The 21,894-nt window shown below is 40.7% G+C and overlaps 1 protein-coding gene and 1 long non-coding RNA gene across 5 annotated transcripts in view; one reads left to right on the forward strand and one right to left on the reverse strand.

Annotated features, from left to right (window-relative positions):
• Nucleotides 1–21,894, reverse strand: part of LOC132404927 (talin-1) — a 230,382-nt gene that overhangs the window by 44,016 nt on the left and 164,472 nt on the right. For all 3 annotated transcript variants that reach the window (XM_059989539.1, XM_059989537.1, XM_059989538.1), the window contains 10 exons: nucleotides 20,139–20,273; nucleotides 19,257–19,385; nucleotides 14,728–14,830; nucleotides 12,277–12,485; nucleotides 10,861–10,980; nucleotides 9,630–9,827; nucleotides 6,351–6,490; nucleotides 4,934–5,027; nucleotides 2,060–2,149; nucleotides 452–574 (listed from right to left, as the gene is read on the reverse strand). In XM_059989539.1, coding sequence (XP_059845522.1) covers nucleotides 452–574; nucleotides 2,060–2,149; nucleotides 4,934–5,027; nucleotides 6,351–6,490; nucleotides 9,630–9,827; nucleotides 10,861–10,980; nucleotides 12,277–12,485; nucleotides 14,728–14,830; nucleotides 19,257–19,385; nucleotides 20,139–20,273 — 1,341 coding nt within the window. The remainder of the gene's footprint in view (nucleotides 1–451; nucleotides 575–2,059; nucleotides 2,150–4,933; nucleotides 5,028–6,350; nucleotides 6,491–9,629; nucleotides 9,828–10,860; nucleotides 10,981–12,276; nucleotides 12,486–14,727; nucleotides 14,831–19,256; nucleotides 19,386–20,138; nucleotides 20,274–21,894) is intronic.
• The window catches only part of LOC132404936 (uncharacterized), a 34,198-nt gene that overhangs the window by 4,307 nt on the left and 7,997 nt on the right, over nucleotides 1–21,894 (forward strand). Inside the window, exon 3 of one of the 2 annotated variants that reach the window (XR_009515714.1) lies at nucleotides 10,836–10,968. The exons of the other annotated variant lie outside the window; for it this stretch is intronic. This is a non-coding gene — a long non-coding RNA (uncharacterized LOC132404936). Of the gene's footprint in view, nucleotides 1–10,835; nucleotides 10,969–21,894 lie in introns of those variants that run through there. 2 annotated transcript variants of the gene reach the window in all.

Here is a 21,894-nt window from a genome sequence, read left to right on the forward strand (position 1 = left end):
TTAGGCTGTTTGTGGAGTCAGTAATGAGCAGCTATCACATTAGTTTAATTACGGACTGCAGGGAGCAAGTCAGGAGTAATTTACAGGGTTGTTGGAGTATGAAACTTACTGGAAGAGACAGCTGAGACAGAGGTCACAGCATTTTTCAGATAAATAGGGATAAATATTAGAATGACATAGCTTTAGTGAAGAAAATGCAAGACGGCTTAGTTAATTATGGATTGCACTACCACAGAACAGTCTAACACAAAATAGATCAAATAACCATGTTCAAATATAGAATCCCATTTAGATATAATACTGCATAAGAAATTAGGACTCAGCATCCTTACAAACCATTACCCAAGTTACTTGTCCATTTTTTTAAAAAAACATACATGATTCTAGCATCTTTTCAGCACAGATACAAACTGATGTGCTGAAGAACTATGCTTCTAAAACTGATGTTTACCTGGGCAGCTGCTTCTGTAAGTCCACACAATGCCTTGGAACCAGAGCTTACAGAATCACCAAAGGCTGGTAGATTACTATTCTTCGCGTTGTGAGAAATTCCTGCCATTGCCTCTCCAAGAACCTACGCAAAAATTAATGGGCAAAATGCTAAGTTGTCTGATTTTTGCACGCAAGGCTAAAAATAAAGCAACAGACCGAAGAGGAACATTTTTCAGTTTTAACATCAGAGCCACAATTCTTAATGTTATGTTTAATTCAATCTTTTGTAGTGAAACAGTTCATCAACTATTCCTCAAATTCTTTACACAATATTGCTAAAATAAAATGATTTTCTCTCAATGTCAAAGTGCCATTCAGACCTTGGAGAAGTCTTCTAGTTTAGGCAGTGGATCTTTGAAAAGCTGTTTAAGATTTAGAGGGAACACACTTATGACTCACTAGAAAGGTGCTTGGAATGATCTACCCTGGTTGCGTTCTTTGGGCAAGATACCTTTCAACTGACATGATAGACTACTTGCTCGTTCCATGATGCACTAGGAAGAGATGCCAAGATTTGGGTGTTCGGGCCAACATTCTTCAGATATGAACAGCATAACAGAACAAAGCAGTCAAATAGGTCATAGAGTTCCACAGCGCCAAAAACAGTCCACCATGCCCATACAAATCACCAATTACCTATCTGTATAAATGCAATTTACCAGCAATACGTAGCTGCTGTGGCCTGGGGTGTCAAGTGACATCCAGACGCTTCTCAAATGTTGAAAGAGCACCTTCCACTCATTATTAATGCTCATCATAATATTGTCCAATGATTTTGATATACAGCCTACTGTGTTCATGTAACTATGAAGTAACTATTAATGATCAGAAGTTAATTAGTTGGCACAAGGCTGTTAGGAATTCCAAAAGGCATGAAAGGTGCTTTGTAATAAAAGTTTTTTTTTTGGGGGGGGGGCGGTTAGGACTTAGTTTCATTACATGGGGTGAAATTTGTCAGAAATTCTCAAGAGAATTTAGAACAAATGGCTTTAAACTAAAGTTAAAGTTAAACCTATTCAGTTAAAATATCAATCTCAAAGCCTACAAGGCTGAAAACAACATTCTGTAAACTAGAAAGAAATGATTGAAAGATTTCCTCTTCAGTTTACCTTGAAAAATCAAAGGAAAAGAAAATCTGAATTAAGGAAAAGCTGCTATTATTGCAGAATGCAATAATAGTTTTTAACCATTCTTATGCGTTACTAACTGTATAGTGCCTAACATAAATCAAGCAAACTGAAGTTTTATATTAACATTTAACTCTTGTAAGTTAAGTGTACTTTCAAAAGGAATTCACCAGTTAAAGCAGGTGTTCCCAACATTTTTATGCTATTGACCAATACCGTTATGTAAGAGTCTGTGGACCCCAGGTTGGGAACCCTTGAGTTAAGGGGTGAATTGCACAGCAAACCATATTTAATAATAATGACACCTTAAAAATCACTGGCCATCAACTTTTAAACAAAGACAGTCATTTAAACACAAAACAGTCCAAGCTGAAATGGCTAGTAGCTAACGACTATTCTTCATGGAACAACCAAAAAACACAAAATATTCACTTTAGTACCTTGGAATTTTCCATCACACTGTCAATGCAATCAAAGTAAGACAAGTCATTGACAGCTTCGGTGGGGTTGTCAAGCATTCCTTGGACAGTCTGCAAAAGAAAAACAGTTGACATTTAATCATTCATAAGATTAGTACAGCAGCAGTATGATAAACTGTCATTAGAGTTCAACCAAACTTGTGCTGCACAATGAAACATGAAATATGTCAGTTTAGCCTGCCTACGTTCACTGTCATCACTTCTCTAAATGCTACTAGGTCCATTTCTGTCCTCACCATGTTAGCTCTGCACGCATACTGACACTGAGTCCTTAAAATCCTTATGCTTGTGACCAGGATCAAGAATGCTACATGATTTGAGTGATTATCAACTTTTGTTTGGGGCATTCTTCCTTGTTAGAAGGCAGCTCAGGTATCAAGCACTGTGCTTTCAAAAAGACTATAAGGCAGACAGGAGATCATTGACAAGGTAGATCTGCAATGCAGCAACAGGAAGACCCAATAAAACTTAGTTTTGTTCATAAGTCTATAGAATTGTAGATGGCAATTTACTGATAATTTGCTATCCAACCATTCAGAATTCTTGCTGGTTCAGCATGTGGCTCTGCGGGTTACGTTTACCACGAATGTTTGAAATTCAATACGGCCCCAGTTCCTCATTAGCAATCCGGTTCCTCACTCCCTTTCAACTCAGAAACTCATCTCCTACCCGCCTTTTAAGCATACCAGGTTACACAGAATGGTGCAGCAGCCCTTCGGCCCACAATGTTGTGCCAACCCTTTATCTTACTCCAAGGTCAACCTGACCCTTCCATCCCACATAGCCCTCTATTTTTTCATCCATGTGACTATCCGAAGTCTCTTAAATGTCCCAAATGTATCTCTTCTACCACCACCCCCGTCAGTGCAATCCACTCACTTATCACTCTGTGTAAAAAGAAACCTACCTCTAACGTCTCCCCTATACTTTCCTTCAACCATCTCCAAAGCCCGTCCTCTATTGCTGCCACGGGAAAGGACGCACACTGTCCACTGTGTCTATGCCTCTTATAACTTATACACTTGTATCAAGTTGTCTCTCATCCTCTTTCACTCTGACAGTAAAGCTCTAACTCGCTCAACTTTTTCCTCATAAGACATGCCCTTCAATCCAGGTAGCATCCTAGTAAATCACCACTGTAGTTACCTGAGCTCTCTGATGTAGAGCAGGAGGTTGGTGCTGGCTTTGTGATGTGAGTCTTCAAGTACCCTCTCCCTAAACTGACTATGAGCTGTAATGGTACACTGACAGCACTGGTGAATTTCATCATCAGTGTCTGTCTTTGCTCAGTGATGGCTCCAGCAACATAGGAAATGATTCCCTTTATCCACAGTCTTGCCGTTTCTGTGGTGAGGGCAAAGTGGGGCAGTAGTGACTGTTTAGTTGATTAAGTTCAAATTACTTTTTATTGTCATTTCGACCATAACTGCTGGTACAGTACACAGTAAAAATGAGAATGTTTTTCAGGACCATGGTGCTACATGAAACAATACAAAAACCACACTGAACTACGTAAAACAACACAAAAAACACTAGACTACAGACCTACCCAGGACTGCATAAAGTGCACAAAACAGTGCAGGCATTACAATAAATAATAAACAGGACAGTAGGGCAAGGTGTCAGTCCAGGCTCTGGGTATTGAGGAGTCTGATAGCTTGGGGGAAGAAACTGTTACATAGTCTGGTCGTGAGAGCCCGAATGCTTCGGTGCCTTTTCCCAGACAGCAGGAGGGAGAAGAGATTGTATGAGGGGTGCGTGGGAGCAGGCACAAGGTAAGACTAATTTCTGTGGGTAGCTGACCTGAGGAGTGTTTAACAGCCTTCCCTGACTGGGCTCGAAAACAGTAGCAAGTGCTGCGCTTTGTTATTGATTATACTGTCCAAAATGTAACAGTCACAGTGTCTAACCAGGGTTCTTTCTTTCATAAATTTCTTTTGAAACTGCACTCTAAAAGAACTGTATAATTCTGTTTTTGGTCGGGGGAGCTACACCTCCTATTCTGTCAGGGCGCCTCAGCCAGCTCTCATAAACAACAATTTCTCTAACTTCAGGGAAGTTTCCCTCCTCCTTCCTTTCCCCACTCTGTTTCCCCTTTTACCTCTTTTCTTCGCTGAACCTGCCATCACTTCCCTCTGCTACCCCCCCTTCCCTTTCTTCAATGGTCCAACTGTCCTTTTTTTTAAAATCAGATTCCTCCTTTAGCCCCTTACCTCTTCCACCTATTAGCTCCCAGACTCTAACCTCATGCAAGCAACTTCCTCCTCACCTGGTCTCACCAATCACCTGCCAGTTGTACTCCTTCCCCTCCCCTATCTTCTTTTCTTTTGTCCCTTCCATTCCAGTCCTGATGAAGGCCCATGACCCAAAATGTTTATTCTCCTCCACAGATGCTGTGTGACCTGCTGAGTTCCTCCAGCATTTTGTGTGCATTATTCAACATTTCCAGCATCTGGAGAATCTTGTGTTTATAAATTCTATTTTTGATGTTTACTCTGAAAAATTTAACTGCTTGTCTGCGTCAGATTAATCTATCTGTTCAAAATATTTAATTCTTAAATCAGACCGCAGGATGCCAGCGCCATTTACCACCTGTACTTAACAGGCTGTGAGGATCCTCCTACAAAGACATTGGTACGGTAAAGAGAAGACATGCCAATGTGAAAAAAAATATCATGACATATGCAAAAAATATAACTGTCACTTTCTTGGTATGTCATGCTTCATAATAAACTAAGAAGTTATGCCGACATTGTAGCTTTAGAAACAAAATCCGCCGAGGAAATTTGGAAGTTCAGATAAAAACAGTGAAAAGTGAAGTATTTAATCACCTACCTCAAGTTCACGGAGAGCATTATCACATTCCTTCTGTCCAGGGGCCTGCTGTGTACACATGGTAATCAACTGATTAATGCTGTCTGTCACAGCTCTGCAGCAGAGAAAAACAACAAACATTACTTGCCACAGGTGCACTAATTTGTGTATGGACTTCATTCTGAAAGTCTTACATTCAGTTCCAAATTGTTGGTATTTGCAAAATGATGGCTGAGTAGTTAGGCCTGAATTTAATTCAGCTGACAAATTGGTTCAAACTACTTTAATGATAATTTGCCTATGGTTTGAAGTGAATTTACTATTCACAACAGCATGCTTGGTTTATCAATTGCCAGACGAGTACCGTTCTCAATTTTTGATGACACAATGCATCTCAACACACTTCTGCTAGAGTGAGGGCAATCTACAGCAAGAGTGGGAAGGAAACTATTCAAATGATGTCACCTGCAGTCTAGAATTAAGATTGTTCAAACTTCAGGCATGGAAATGACACTTTTATAAATCGCTGACATTATTTCAGTGAAATTTACTGAGAAGTGGGTCATATTCTCAAAAGAAAAAAGGTCCTGCACTAACCTGCTCCTGCAGTACGTTACTACCCTCAGACGATAAAAGTTTACAGTAATTTCCTGGAAAACATGCACCACTTTGCCTAATTTAGGAGTCACCCATCAGCAAAGGAATTCATTAATGAATTAGCTGTTAGCTTTTCAAACAAAAATGTCACATGTGCATCGAAACATACAGTGAAATCTGATTTTGTCTGCGTTAACGACCAATTCAGCCGAGGATCTGCAAGTGTCACCATGCCTCTGTCGCCAACATAACCTGCCCACAACTTACTAACCCTAGCCTGTGTGTCTTAGGAATGTGGGAGGAAACTGGAGCACGTTGGGGGTAAACCAACGTGTCCACAGGGAGAACAAACAAACTTTGTTTCTCTCCGAGACCCTTCATAAGGATCTTGGCCCAAGATGTCAACTCTTTATTCTATTCCATAGATGCCACCTGACCTGCTGAGATCCTTCAGCATTTTGTGTGTGTTACTCTGGAATTCCAGCATCTGCAGAATCTCTTGTGTTACAAATTAGTGCCATCATTAATAATCTTTTGTTGTGTGGGATATTAAAAATGTCCTGAAAGGAAGAGCCATTTTAACCTTACACGCCATTCCCTATTTTAAAACAGCTTACTTGAAAACAAATGCAGTTCTCAATTGTCGTTCAAGCTGCCCTGCATTTTCAGCAGCTTTTGCCTTTATTCCAACTTCTGCAATTTGATTTTTATTTGTTTTGCAAGTTCCATTTTTGCTTCCTAAGACAGTCACTGTGCAGATTTAGTGCAACGTGCCAAGGGAAAGCACTGGATTGCAGAAGTTTATCTGTTTAAGGAAGTGAAACAAGCTTTCCCCATTTACCGTGCAGCTGCAGCAAGTTGGTTCTTGATGTTGGGAGCTGTTGGATCAGCAGAGAGTGCCTTGGCTGCCAGGAGGAGTTTGCTGGATGACATTGAGATACTCTTCAGGTTTCCAATTACCTGAGCCTGGTCTTCTTTGTCCTGCGGAATTACAAAGAGTGAAAAACTGAAGTATAATTCCTTATACATCTGAATGCTGACTTTCAAAATACAGATCAAAGTAAATCAGAACTATTTCTAGCATTAATAATGTTGCCCTCTTTGCCATCTTCTCAGACATTTGACGCTAGGTTTATAGAAGGTCCCAAAACTTGGCCAGCTACTGGGAGGGTCACCTTCCCAGTAACTTGCCAAGTTTTGCAAATATAATGGCTAGAACGATGGTTCCAAGCACCTCATCCCAGCAGCTTGGCTGCAAATACAAAGCAAAGTGTAAACACCTCTGTATTGAGTTAGTGCAGGGGGCTGTACTGAGGGTGCGGGGCAGTGGAGGGGGCTGTACTGAGGGTGCGGGGCAGTGGAGGGGCTGTACTGGGGGTGTGGAGCGGTGCAGGGGTCTGTACTGGGGGTGTGGGGCAGTGGAAGGGGATGTACTGAGAGTGTGAGGCAGTGGAAGGGGATGTACTGAAGGTGTGGGGCAGTGGAGGGGGCTGTACTGAAGGCGTGGGGCAGTGGAGGGGGCTGTACTGAAGGTGTGGAGTGTCAGATAATTTTAATGGAGGGGAGGGAATGAGGGCATCATGACTGAATGCACGTCTCTGCTTCTTCCAATGATATGGTCAAATAGCTCTTTAGATTGGAGTCCAAATCTGGGTCTTATCAATTAAGATCCATGGGGCTTAACTATAAACTGAAAGTGAAATAGAGACTTCATCACCAAGTCAGATCCAGCAATTCCAAACATTATATTTGATTGCAGAGCATGTATACGTTTGACTCTGTAAAGTTTAAAGCAAACCAATTAGCAAAAGAAGATAAATGTATGATTACTAAACCATGAATGGGGCATTAGAAGTGTTTTCACATGACAGGAATTTAAAGAATACCTAATCACAAAAGAATCAATTAAAAGCTGAGCGTGTATTTGAAAACAAAACACAAGCATTAAGAGGTACACATGTTAGAATAGCTAATATTAGTTAAAAATTAAAGTAAAACAGCAAACAGTCCTGCTGTATTCCAAGATGTATTTTAATTTGTGAGACCTGAAATCCTACAGATATATCTCAGACGAGCCCAGGTTTGGAATCTGAACATCAAACGTGAAATGCAGTGAAGCAGCTGGGAACCACTGCACTTGATCGCTATCTGTTCTATAGCAAACTATGCCCCTCTCGCTGGCAACCGTGCACACCTGAATGAAAGAGCCTACAATCTCAGTCGTGAGATGTGCCTCCTGCTCCTCCTCCCTCACTATCATTCAGAGCCCCAAACAGTCCTTCCAGGTGAGGTGACACTTCACCTGCAAGTCAGTTTGGGTCATCTACTGTATCCGGTGCTCCAGGTGTAGCCTGCTGTATATCGGTGAGACCTGACGTAGATTAGGAGACCGCTTTGCTGAGCAACTACGTTCCATTTGCCAGAAAAAGGGGGATCACCCAGTGACCACCCATTTTAATTCTACTTCCCATTCCCACTCGCCAGTCCAGGCCCTCTCTCTACTGCCACGATGAGGCCACACTCACGTTGGAGGAGCAACACCTTATATTCGGTCTGGGTAGCATCCAATCTGATGGCAGGAACATTGATTTTTTGAAATTCTGCTAATTACCGCCACTCCCCACCATTCCTATTTCCCCCACACCTTGTCCCCTTACCTATCATCACCTAGCTCTGGTGCTCCCCCACCCCCACTTTCTTCCGTGGCCTTCTGTCCTCTCCTATCAAACTCCCCCTTCTCCAGCTCTTTACCTCTTTCACCAATAAACTTCCCAACTCTTTACTTCACCCTTCTCCCTCCTGGTTTCACCTCTCACCTTCTACCTTGTATCTCTTCCTCCCCTCCCCCCCCACCTTCTTAATCTGACTTCATCATTTTTTTTCCTCAGTACCGATGAAGGGTCTTGGCCCAAAACGTCAACAGTTTATTCTTTTCCGTAGATACTGCCTGGCCTGCTGAGCTCCTCCAGCATTTTGTGCGTACTACTTAGATTTCCAGCATCTGCAGATTTTCTCTTGTCTGCAATTTGTCTGCTGCAGATGTTGGCGTCTGACCACCTCACACTGCAGCAGTGTTCGGATCATCAGGCTCCTGTTACACAACAGTTGCTCCATGTATACAAATATCTCTTAATTATCTCTATTTAAACCTCTATCACCAAATCTGATCACGTGTTTCAGGTACTCACCATTTTTTTTTGCATTTTTAAAAATCCTACCTTTGACATTTCCCCTAAACTTTCCTCCACTCACCTTAACCTCATGCCCCCTGATATTGGTCACTGCCACCCTGGCAAAACAGGTGCTGGCTGTCCACTCTGTCTAAACCTCTCAATCTCAAACATCTCTATCAAATTGCCTTTCTTTCTCCTTCATTCCAGAGAAAAGCCCCAGCTCTCTCAACCTTTCCTAATAAGATATGTCACAGTATTCCAAATAGCAACCTGGAAAATCTGCTCTGTACCCTCTGTAATGTTCTCAGATTCTTCCTATAATAAGGCAAACAGAAGTGAACACAATATTCCATCTTATAGAGCTGAAACCTTGCACTCTTGAACTCCATCCCCAGCTGATGACGGCCACCACACCATAAACCCTCTTAACCACCCTATCAACACGTGAGCTACTTTGAGAGATCTATGTGCTTGGACCCCAAGATTCCTTTGTTCCTCCACCATGCTAAGAACCCTGCCATTTTAACTTTGTACTCCACATTCAAACTCAGCTTCCAAAGTTTACCACTTCATGCTTTTAAAAACTGAATTCTACCTGCCGCTTCTCTGCCCAACTTGGCATCTTGCCTATATCCTGTTATAAATTAGGACAACCTTCTACACTATCCACAACACCTCCAATCTTCACGTCATCTGCAGACTTACTAAACCACCCTTCCACTTCCTCATCAAAATTAGTAAATCAAATTTCGTTAACTCACTAAACAGTAAATAAAATGGCAAGAAAATGTTGTAGGCCTTACTGTTGAATTCAATGAAACATCTTATAAACTATTTAATGTATCAAAGAGTCTAAATTATCCGGGTTTTGATACACGAGATGCCTCTGAATGCTCAAATCTACCAGACTCAAAACTTGCTTTTCCCTCTTTACTTTATCTTCTTACCTTGGATTGTCCAGCCATTTCAACACCAGCCTGGAGGAGTTCATTGAAGTCTTTGCCAAATTTACCAGATGCCTTTGCCAGATCTTGCGTATTTCCACGGGATGCCTGCACCAATTCGTTGGCTGACTGATTCAAACCAACTGCTGCCTCGTTCAGTTGGCCTTGAACCTCTTGAAAGCTCTTGGAACTTTGTGGAAACTGAAACAAACAAGTAAAGAAGATTCAAAAACAGCCAACTTGACTCTTGGCCATTAAAGGAGGAAGACAGACTGTAGGGAACTAAAGGCCAGTTCATTTAACTTCTATTGCTGGCAAAGTGATAGAGTTGATACTCAATGAAATAACTAATGATTTAGGCAAGTTGAATAACATCAAGACTGGTCAACATGGAATTCTTTGATGGTATGGCAGGCGGTGTTGATAAAGGAGAACCTGTCGATGTAATGTATTTAGATTTCTAAACAGCATTTGGCAAGATGCATCATAAGAGTCCGCCACCTCAACTAAGAGTCCAGGGGTTTGGAGGAAATGTGGTAGCATGGATTGACAGCTGGGTGGCACATGGAAAACAAAGGGCTTGAAATAAATGGGTTCTTTTCAGGCTGAAGGGATGTAACAAGTGAAGCACCCCAGGGGTCAGCCCATGGCCCCTGAATGTTTACCATTTACATTAATGAATGGCCTGAAGGAAGGAACAAAATGGAAGATTTCTAAGTTGGCCAGTAACATGAACATAGATGGAAGGGCAAGTTGTGATGAGGGTGTTGTGAATTTGCAGAGATACAAATAGATTAGTCAAAAAACTGGCAAATGAATCTTGACACGGAGGAGCTTGAGATCATGTACTTTGATTAGGGTGATCAAAAAACAAAATTATCCCACCTTTTTCATCACTCTTTTTGGATATTCTTTAAAACATAATATTTTGACTGACTTATTGATTATCGCTGCTAGTATTTCATTGGTAGTGTGTCAAAATTTTATCTTACAACACCCTCATGAAGTGCATTGGGACATTTCACTTAAATAATGACAATAAATAACATCTGTTTCGCTTTTGTGTATGTAGACCTCAATTTCTTAATCAATCAATTTACAAATAGATCTTAAAATGTCAATATCATTTTACTGTTCCAATTAATAATGTATATAAAGTGACTATATTTTAACTCTCTATTTTTATCTAACTTGGCATTATTATCTTAGATTATAGTTCACATCAATTGCTTACTGAGTTTGCAAGAAGCTTTTTGCTAGCCTCTCCAACGGTTCTCAAAGCCGCATCGACATCTCTCTGGCCCGGCAAACAGTTCACACATCTGTTCAGAGCATTTGATACAGCCTTTGCCACCTGTGGAAAGGAAAACGGATGGACCATAACCAAATATAAACAATACTGAATGATTATACTTAAATACTTTAGGTGTGAAGCCTAATATTTGTTTTGGATTGATGATTGCTAGCTGAAATTGTGATGAAATTCTAAAGAATGCTCATGAATTACATAAAGTTCAAACTGAGCTAGCTTCAAACACGCACCATTTAAGGCAGAGGCCTGTGCCAAGTCATGTTGTCTGCAATGATTCACCCTCCAATCTTACTTCTTTCCTCATAGAAAAACAACCTCCAAGGAATCATTCATGCTAAAGATTATACGATAGTGGAAGCAGCAATATACCAAAAACTGTCTTTACATGTTCAAGTTACGGCTTCTGTTAAAATCTCTGAACCATACAAAGATCAAAGTTATGCCTGATTCCAGTGAAAGTAAACTTGCCACAATTTTAAACTTTCTGCATTTTGTGGCTGCCTGTTGTAAGGAGACACATCTCAAGGTTGTATAATACATACATACTTTGATAATAAATGTACTTTGAATTTTGAAACTAAGGACAAAATCAGAAGTACAAATTGACTTTGATATGAATTCCTTTTCAGAATTCACTTTGGTTCAATATCCTATCCTCACAGCACAGTCGATGTAAAGACAGTGAGGCCCAGATATAGTCAAGTAAGAGCAGATGCACTGATGCTCTACCTCAGTTTTTGCTCTTGGAATCTTGGTAAGGTATGGGAGGCCATTCTGCCCATTAGCTCCATGCTAGTTTCCAGAACAGCTACCAGCACAAGTGGTGCATGCAAGCTCGATTTCAATGTTTAGATATATTTATGGATGGTAGGGGTATGGAGGGTTATGGCCTGGGTGCAGGAAATTCACTTAGCTAAAATTAACTGGCTTTTTTTTCAAAATTCAGTCAGATTTTAATGAATTCACATTTAAACAGATCATTGTTGCATCAGAAGAGTTCTTATAGAGTAAGCATAACTACCAAACTTTTCAAATCACACGCATTTTTTTAAGAGTGAGTAAAATTTGTGATTTGATGGACATAATCATCTGTGCATCAAGCTAAGGGCATCCGTCTTGGAAAATGATAACAGTAATCTCCACCTGTTTCGTGGGAATAATTGGATATGGATACACAGTAAATGAATCTTAATCTTCATCCAGATAAAAGAAGATTCCTTCCTGCATTTGTTACACCACCACACTTTGTTTTGAACTGAAGTTCAGACCTTATCTGGTTAAGCCGAGGAAGGGAAGAGCAAAACCAAGTGAAAGACTGACGCGTTTTAGTACACCAACCTGTGCAAGCCGCTGCTGGTTTTCCGGATCACCTGGTTTTGCCATGGCTTTCCGAGCCTCCTCAATGAGATTACTGGATTTATCCATAACGTCGCCAGCACACTCCAACATAGCGCTCTGTGCTTGGGGATCAGTGGTATTGGCCGCAACGCCTCGAGCAGCGGAGCCCAGGGCTTTTAGTGCTTGAGCTACTTCCCTGGAGGCCAATCCTGAAACATGCAGACAGGGAGAAAGAATATGGGTCAGAAACAGGATGTTGAGGGAGTGAGGCAGAGGGATGGTGGGAAACAGTTTGATCTTTTTTTTCATTTATTATGACAATTTTGTGATTGCTAATCACCCAGAAACACAATGAAGAACATAAATCTCATGAAGACGATGACAGAGGCAAGTACTGTAAACATATTAATTCTTTCTTCTCTTTGTTCTCCTGAAAAAGACTGAGGAACACTTCTAACACTCCATTTGTAAGCAAAGAGTCATCTCAATTAGCGAATTTACATAAAGAGTGTTGGCTAGGTCAGGTTGATGTCATAGTTATTGATGAATTCTGTCTGACTCAAATCCTGTAGCACTATCCAGGGACAAGCACCAATTTTACTGTTTATTACTATTAATATTGAAAGGTGCATGGAGTGGGGAAAAGTGTATGTAACTCACCGGCTTTTAATTGGGAGTCCCTAATCTTATTCTGTCATAAAATGTAGCAATTCATTTTTGTATTCACAAAATAATGATAACTTCTTAAAGCAATTCTCTCATTTTCCTTTGAGTAACTTTGAACTACTATACCAAAAGTAAGGTTTTTCCACACACTAGGATTATCAGGATTCACTTTTCTCTGAGCTCAACTTCAGTCCGCTCTTCACCATTTGTCCCAAGTACCCATTATTTTTCCCCCTCTTAACCCTCTTTGATTATAGTAATTAACATAAAATTTATCAGAAAATCTTGCAAATTTTAATTGTTTCAGTGCCTAGGAATGCAAGGAGCAATTACATGTTCCTTTTCTCTTCCTCACCTCCAGCATGAAGTTGGCCATTTTGAAAAAAAGACTTTCAAGCTCAAACAAGATAACTCTGTAGACATAATGGATAGTGATTCCATATTATGTATATTTTATTACTGTACTGTGGGTGAAATTCTGCAGCTTTCCCCGCAAAATAACAAACTTTATTATTTAAACATTTAAATTTAATTCAGTAAAACTCAGGGTTCTCCCCCCCCCCCCTTTCCAAAGCTTGTATTTTTCTAGTGGGTTTTGGTTTACCTAAACAAAGTTTGTCACAGCAGGGTAAAACAGGAAAATTTAACTAAATTCAATTTCCTGAAACGACAGGGTCGAGTAGCTTTTTACCAGTTCATAACCAGAAAGGAAAGCCACCTCAGGAGCTTCACACATTGTCACATTTGGCCTGATGCTCTGATGTCAAAGGCTGCTATCACTGAAGATGAGTGAGTGGTGAAACACCTGTTCTACTGGAGGATGCACCACCTCACAGGGTCATTTTTCATGGGTCCAAAAGTTAATCAAACTTCTTTAATATGTTTCCCAGGGAAGGAAGTGGCGGACCAACGATGATCGGGATTGTATAAAGGCAGCCCCACACATTTCCTCTCTCAGCTGGTACACTGTATTGCAATCTGACAAAAATGTCCATTTATGCACATAACGTGGCAAGTTTCTACCCATCCTTTAAACCTACACTAAAGAGAGATCGAAACAGATTGAAGTAATGTCTCAGGGAAATTAAATTTTGATTAGGTTTACCACGCACAGTTTTTGGACTGAGCATCCGTAAAGGAAAGCTAATCTACATTGAGTCGAGTATCATAGCTGCTAGCAATTAAGTTCAAGTTCAGTGTCTTTCAATCATACACACGTATACAGCTAAACATCATTCCTCTGGGGTCAAGATGAAAGTACGTTCAGTCGCACACAACACATATAGTTATGATCCAGCAGATAGACACAAAATAAAATTAGCATGTCTTTGAATGGCCTGGCCTGAAGACCAACAGGTTGACATAAAGTGCGAGGTACATGTTTACACAAGACAGTATAGTGTGACTGACCCTATTATAATAAAACAAACAGTAGCATACAGAGCCACAAACTCAAAATGCTGGAGGAACGCAGCAGGACAGGCAGCACCTATGGAAATGAATAGATAGTTCACATTTCAGGCCCAGACCCTTCTTCAGGGCGGTATATGCAGATGCTTCCTGAAAGATGTTTTAAAACTAAGACATGCAAGGAGCACAGAAGAGATCATTGGAAGAAAATATAGATGTTGCTTAATAGCTCAGATCAAAGGATTTAAGGCAAGGTTGAAATAAGAGGAGAATGTTCTCAAAAAACATGCAACATATTTTCATTTACAAACCCAAGAGAAATCTATAAGCCAGACCATCTTGCTCGTAATATACCTTCATAATCATACAACATACCGGTGTAATTTTCATTTCCTTGTGTGACGGCACTCAGAAGCTTAGCCACGGAAGCACCCACCATCTTGGTGCTACTTCCCAAGTCCTGGGAGCATTTCTCCAGCTGTCAATAGTAAACAAAGGAAAAACGTCATCCCCAGTGGCTACCGCTGCATGAGCAATGCATAGAGTGTGACAATAACATCTAATATTTATTAAAAACACGTCAGTATGTTTTTAAGGTAAGGTTAGTACTGCTGCAATGGCACTTTTGCTTCACAGTTCCATCGAGCCAGCTTCGACCCTGAGTGCCAGGCTATCTCAGTGACTGCGTAGGTTCCCTCTAACACCCCGAGGATATGCTGACTGGTGGGTTAATTGGCTATTGTAAATTAAGCCAGGTGTGGGTGGGATAGCAGGGAATCGAGGAGGAGCTGGGTGCAAGTTGGAGAATAGCTTCCAAGGAAATGTGTAGGGGATGCACCGGATGTGGTTGTTCAAGAGCCAGCAGAGATTTCCAAATGACCATTTGCTCTACAGTAACAAAACTGTAATATTCTAAGTGTTATTATAAATAAAAAAATTTTTGGAAACATGAAGTGTCCCAATTCACTTCTGACTGCTAACTAATGACCACATTCATACTCAGGCTCCACCAGCACTCAGAGTGTGGTACTTACTGCACAGGAACACACCTTTAACACAACCAGTCCATGCAGGCATCCACGCCTTCCTTTCCATCTTTTCCAATTATTACTCATCCAGACCTATTAGCACAACCCTCCATATCCTCTGCTACCAGTATCTTATCTAGATTCTTGTAAAATGCATTTATTATTGCTGCGCTAGGAAGTGATTGACACATGTCCCACTCTTTGGGTAAACATTGAGTTCTAGCTGGATTCTTTAATGGCAATCTAACATCACTAGTACCGAGGCAACACACACAAAATGCTGGAGGAACTCAGCAGGCCAGGCAGCATCTATGGAAAAGAATAAACAGTCAACGTTTTGGGCCGAGGCCCTTCATCAGTCCAGTTCTCTGCAAGTATAAACATTCTACCTACACTATCTAAACCTTTTATAGCTTTAAAGGTTCCCACTAAGTCACCCCCTCAGTCAACTTTAAGGGAAAAGTGACTTTGTATATTCAACCTCTCCAATTGTATCTGCTAATGTTTCTAGTGCCATCCTTATAAATCCTCTCAGCATCCTCTTCAGCGTCTCAACACTCTTTTTGTTTGCCAGAACTGTATGCAGTATACTTGTGGTCGGGTCGAACATGATGGCAGGAAGAGCTCATTTCCATCCTGCATGACTCCAAAGACTATGAAAACTTTATTTTACCCCAGAGTGTCAGGAGTTTTTAAAGTTTGCTCTTTCACGTTAGCATTTCATACCTTTCCTCCATTCCTTCTAATACCTTAAGCATTTTAGTTGTTATTCTCCATCATTTGGCAATATATTTGGCAAGTTCTGTTCTTAAACCTATTCTGCATTAAAATCTACTCAGTAGTTAGTCTGTTTTTAATCACACCCGCGTTCTCTTTCGTCATCTTATGAGATTATTGTATTTTGTGCTTTGTGAATCTTATCTACTCCTGGCCCGTACTCCATTGCTGGATCCATAACATGTTCAGTGCAGCACAAGAAAAGGGCCGACGGCCCATGATGTCTGCATGCCCATGTTGTCTGCATGCCCATGTTGTCTGCATCAAACTTGAATTAAACTAAGTCTTTTCTGCATTCACATGATCAGTGTCTCTGCATTTCCTGCCCATTCACTTTTCTATTTAACATCCTCTTACAGTTGCACACCTGCTTCCCCTACCCTTCAGCCTGTCTAGACAGCTACCCGCGCTGTAAAATAAATACCCAAAAAAATCTCCTTTGAACTAGGAGTTCCCCAAACTGGGGTCCACAGAAACTTTAAACTCTTTGCCCCCACCCCCCCCCCCCCCCCCGCCACACACACATACACCCATGTTAAATGCGTATCCATTAGTATCTACACTCCTAGCTTGGGAAAGTACTTCTGACTGTCTACCCTATTTATGCCTCGCAATTGTTCTTATTTACATGTTGGTTTAGAATGGACTCTATTGCTTTAACCCTTCATGTACCTCTTCTGTCCAAATAAGGTGTTCATGATTTTTACTCAATTCTTATCCATGTCACCAACTTACCTGTGTATTTCTTCCACTACCTGCTTTCCACTATCAGACAGTCTGCAGGCTGTGTGTACTAGTGGGTATCCTAAGGTCTGCAGAGAACATTTGCAGAAAGTTCCATAGATACAGATTCAGATTGAAACATTCACCTTGTAACATTCAGTGCAGTGCAAAATTTGCACCAACAACCAACACAACCTAGGGGCGTGTGTGTGTGGGGGGGGCAGCCTGCAAGTGTTTCCACGCATCTTACAAGTTTCCAGTGGACTGAAAAACCCTAACTGTAACAACTTTATTCTGGGGAAGGCAGGAAGCAGTTAATTTTAGGGCAAATGAGTGTCATTAGGAAAATGTTGGATTCATTAAATAGAAGCAGGACATTCTGAAGATCCTAATTAAGCAGAATCGTATTGTTTTGTAAACTAAGCATGGCGCCTGACAAAGTTAGAATTCTTCATGGATGTTGAATAGCAAGAAAGGGAAAGGGGAATCAGATGTAAAGTACTTGGACATTACATTCGGGTGCCACATTAAAAGTTACTACAAGAGTTACGGCTAATTACCTTGCCAATACATGAGCACAGATTTAACATTGACTAGACAATGGTCAGGGGAGCAGAGGTCATTATGTTAACAAGCTGCTATCAATGAGGTGCCACAAAACTCTGCTGTGACCTCAACTATTTATAAATCTGTGTTACCTGTGACAGCAAAATAAATAGGGAATCAAAAAGAAGTGGAAATTCTGTTCAATGAATTGTACAACAGAGTACTAGTAGAGGAAATTTGGAGAAATGTTATCAGCGGAGTTAAAAAGGGTCCAGCTTTGGACTTGTTTAGTCCTGGACCATAAGCAAACTTTGCATCTTCACTTGGAAATAATACAAAGCTACAAAAGCAACAACCTGATAAGCAAGTAAACATGGGAATGGGACTGGGACTGGAAATGGCAGACGAGAGTCAAATTGAGAGAAATGCTGTAAAAAGCAAATCAGTCACATTTGCACAATGACATAATGGAAAGGAATAGCCCAATGGAACAAAAGCCCTGAGTGTTACAGATATTATTTGATAACAAATCAAAGCTATTGCACTAATGCTTGATGGTAGTGTCTAAATTAGGTGGCGGGTGGAGATATGTCTCTACCAAAGGAGGTGTAAGGCACTCCGTCCCTTCACTGGCCTGCAGGTTACTCTTGGGCAAGGTGTAGCACCTGCTTAGCCCCCCCCCACCCCCGGATCAGGGTCGTGTGAAGCCATGGGAGTAGGTGGTGGATGGTCGTACGAGCAGCTGGTGCTTATCACAAGTCCTAGTTACGTGACCACTGACGCCAGGTAGTCAATCTCTGAAGAGCATTGATAATGGCTGGGGTCAACCATCTTGTAAAATCACTGCCCAGAAGGCGGCAAAGGCAAACTACTTCTGTAGAAAAAACTTACTAAAGACAAACATGGTCATGAGACCATGATCGCCTACTTCATATGACATGGCACATGATGATGATGATGAGTGTCTAAAGAGACGCACTTGTTTTGTGGTTTCTTGCTACTTTGTAAATTACCAGTGCAATAGCATTTGGAACAACCCGACAAGGTTTAAAATCTACAATGAGGAAAACTGGCAAGGAAGAATTTATTCTTTCAGAGCTCTGGATCTTTAGAATTCATTCAACGCAGAAATCAATGGACATTTAAATGACAAGGAAACCAAGAGGCATTGGGAGAGAGCAGAAAAGTGATATTGAGCTGAAGACTGGAGCTCACCACAGATGGAGTATGGGTAATAAGGTCCCTCCTTCTCCTGTTGCTTAGCTGGTTATACGAAAGTTAACTAATAGACACCAACTTGCTAGCTGTGAAGTGCAGACCCTTGCTTGAAGAGCCCAACAACAGCATCCATTTCAAAGGTTAACATTTAGTTTCAATTAGATTCTTTAATGAGGGTACACTTCATTCCAAAGTTTTTAGAAGAGGCTGATTTGTTCCCAGGAACTGAAAAGATTCATTCATTTTAACCATCCTTTGTATGTCTTACAAATTTGTTTGTTCAGCAAGCCTTTGGAACCCAGAAAGGAATGAACAGATGGATACCCTGAATAAACAGTTCAGATTTTATGCAAGAATTAGTTTCTGGATCTTGCTTCACATCCAGTTTTATGTAATCTGTTAGAACAGTATCCAAAAAAGCCTCCTCAAAGAATAAATATACCTTCCAACAGTATGAAATTTCATATGTACCTATTTATACCTTATAACATTGCTTTGTCAATGTGAACTGAATCCATCACATTTGATTAAGGATATAATGACTATTTGTGTCAAGATGCTAAAATCTTTATTGATCGACCAAATATAGAACAAAGCAGAGGGACTCATTACCGTTTCACCAGGCAGCGGTCTCAATTTCCCTTCAGCAGCATTGGCCTTTGCTTCTTGCAGGTCTTTTTCCAGTGTTCTGATCTGATTTAGGGCAGAATCTATTTCCAAGGGGCCACAGGCATCTTGAGCCTGTGTGGAAAATAGCACTGCTTTAACGGATGGAAAAAATTACTGTCGTAATTTATCAAGCTGATACATATATTGCAAATACAATCAAAGACAGAATGCGGCCTGCAGATCATGTATGGCACCGCTAGATTGAGCTGAACTGAGTATGCCTGGGCTCTTTCAATGACTTCGGTGGTTCGGTGTTCCATATTCTGCGTTTTATACTTTTTTTTTGCACTGAGGTGAGGGTTGATGTTTTTCTTTGCGTGGGTTCCATGCCCTTCTTTGTTTCATGGCTGTCTCTGGGAAGACAAACGTCAGGGCTGTATACTGCGGACGTACTCTGATAATAAATGTATTTTGAATCTTGAATTATTGGTCTTAAATTTATAAAAGATTTACCTTTGTCTTTTTAATTTAAATAGTTTGAAATTGAATGAGCAATTTTTTCATTTATTTTCGAAGGAGGTAATTTGATAACTAGGAAAACTATTAAAATACCAATCAAAGGCTAGAAATGGAAGAGAAGATTTGAAAGGGATAATTAAATGCGATGTTGTTTTAAAGATAATTCAGTGTACTCTCTGCAAATTCAAATAATGTCCCAATACAAACACCAGGCGCATGCACACGGGAAGGAGTACCAAATATGCACATTTCTTTATCGTGGATTTTGACACCCAATCCCAGTACTCACCATGGAAACACAGCACAGTGCTCTCCTGTTGGCTATTACAGGTAACTCCAAATCAAGGTCATAAATATCCCACTCACCTTCTGAGCAGCCGTCCGCAGCTCCTGTAACGCGTTCGCGAGGTTCTTAGCACACTGATTCAGCTGCATAGCTGAGGCCTGGTCTCCAATAGTAGGAACCGTAGCTTTGGCAGCGGCAACCATCTTTGCACCAGGCTGCAAAACAAAGTGAATAAAAGTACAATGTAATATGGCTTCACCTGTCACCACACTGAAGGGTTCTAGTTTAGTGTTTTTGAGAAGTAGCAAACAGACATTGCATTAGACAATGGATGCTATGTACCTTCAGGGCAGCTGCAAAATGCCAACAATCTTTAGAGAATGGCTAACCCTGTGTTTCCTACAGAAACTGATTTATACCAAAGCAACAGGCAAATGGATAAATGAAATATTTTTCCACATTCAACATCATATGTTATCAATGCTAGCCATGTAAATCTTATAGATAATAAATTAAAATTATAAATTGAAATTCATAAAAGTATTCAATTTAGCTACCAATAATTAATCTGGAAAAATGTGCTGTATCTCAGAACCTCCATCACTCAAAGCTAGCACCTAATGAGAGCTTGCACTGACATCAACTCCTCTGCATATCCTATTCTCCCACCCTGTTTGGAAAAAGTTCAAACTTCTGAGTATGGATGGTCAGCTAACAGTTCTAGGATCACATCGAAGTACAAGTCACTAAATGACGCAGAAAGCGCAGGCCAGAGATTGGGGAAAGGGATAAAGCACAACAGGAGGAGATCTCCTTGCAGGCCATGTTCAGTCCTGGATGGAGATGGACTGTGGTCCAGGCAACTCAACAAGATAGTTATGAGAAACATTGGATTTGTTAAATAAACTGGCTTTAATGTAAGATAATACACATTGATATGAAATGATAACCATTAATATCAAGCCAATGGAACAGTGATTTTAAGTTAGATCCTGAGATGACTGGCAGACAGGGTTCAGCACACAGACAGCAAGAGGGAGCACAAGGGCTAAGCAAGAGGAAGCAGAAGAGAGAAAAGGACAGCATAGTACATGTGTAGGATGGTCAGTTCAGTGTTTGTGGTCAAATTAGCAGAAGATATAGCTAGCAATAATGAGGAGAAGGGACAGGGGCCTATACATAACCCAGGACAGTGCAGTGTTAAATTCTTGAAGTCAAGGGTGGAAGGAATTAACAAGAATTTTCAATCTTAAAAGGTCTGGACTGCCTTAGTTTAGGTTAACAAACAAATTTAGTTCAGTCATCACTGGGATCAATAAAAATAACAAGGGCTGATACAGAATAGTCAGTTATGGATAAGATCAGGTCTATAAATGGTGGTAGACACAAGACTGGTCAGGTGAATATTACCCTTGTCCTTTTAGAGTCATAGAGCACTACAGCCTGCAGTCCCTTCGGCCCATTTAGTTCATTCTGAACTCTTATTTAGCTGGTAATAAAAGTACATGTCAAAGGCTTTAGCAGAAGATGAGACATAGGGATCACAAACATTCAACTGATAGTGTAAATGGTGGAGAGGATATGCAGACAGAAATTCAGCTTGGTTAGAAAGAGTTAAACTTATCAGCATGTATGCCACTTGAAACAGGTTTAGTAGCCTGTAAGTGAACTATTTTGTTACTATGACATTGCAGGATAGTAGTTACCTGTAAATCTATGAAACGGCCTGCTCTCCACCTTTCACTTACACAATCACCAGCAACTCAGTAGGATTGTGCGTTATAGAGGTGTTTGGAGGAAGTGAACTCAAAGTCCATTGGCTGTAAACCAGTTGCC

This window comes from Hypanus sabinus, chromosome 14 (genome assembly GCF_030144855.1).
Source record: "Hypanus sabinus isolate sHypSab1 chromosome 14, sHypSab1.hap1, whole genome shotgun sequence".
NCBI classification, from domain to species: Eukaryota; Metazoa; Chordata; class Chondrichthyes; order Myliobatiformes; family Dasyatidae; genus Hypanus; species Hypanus sabinus.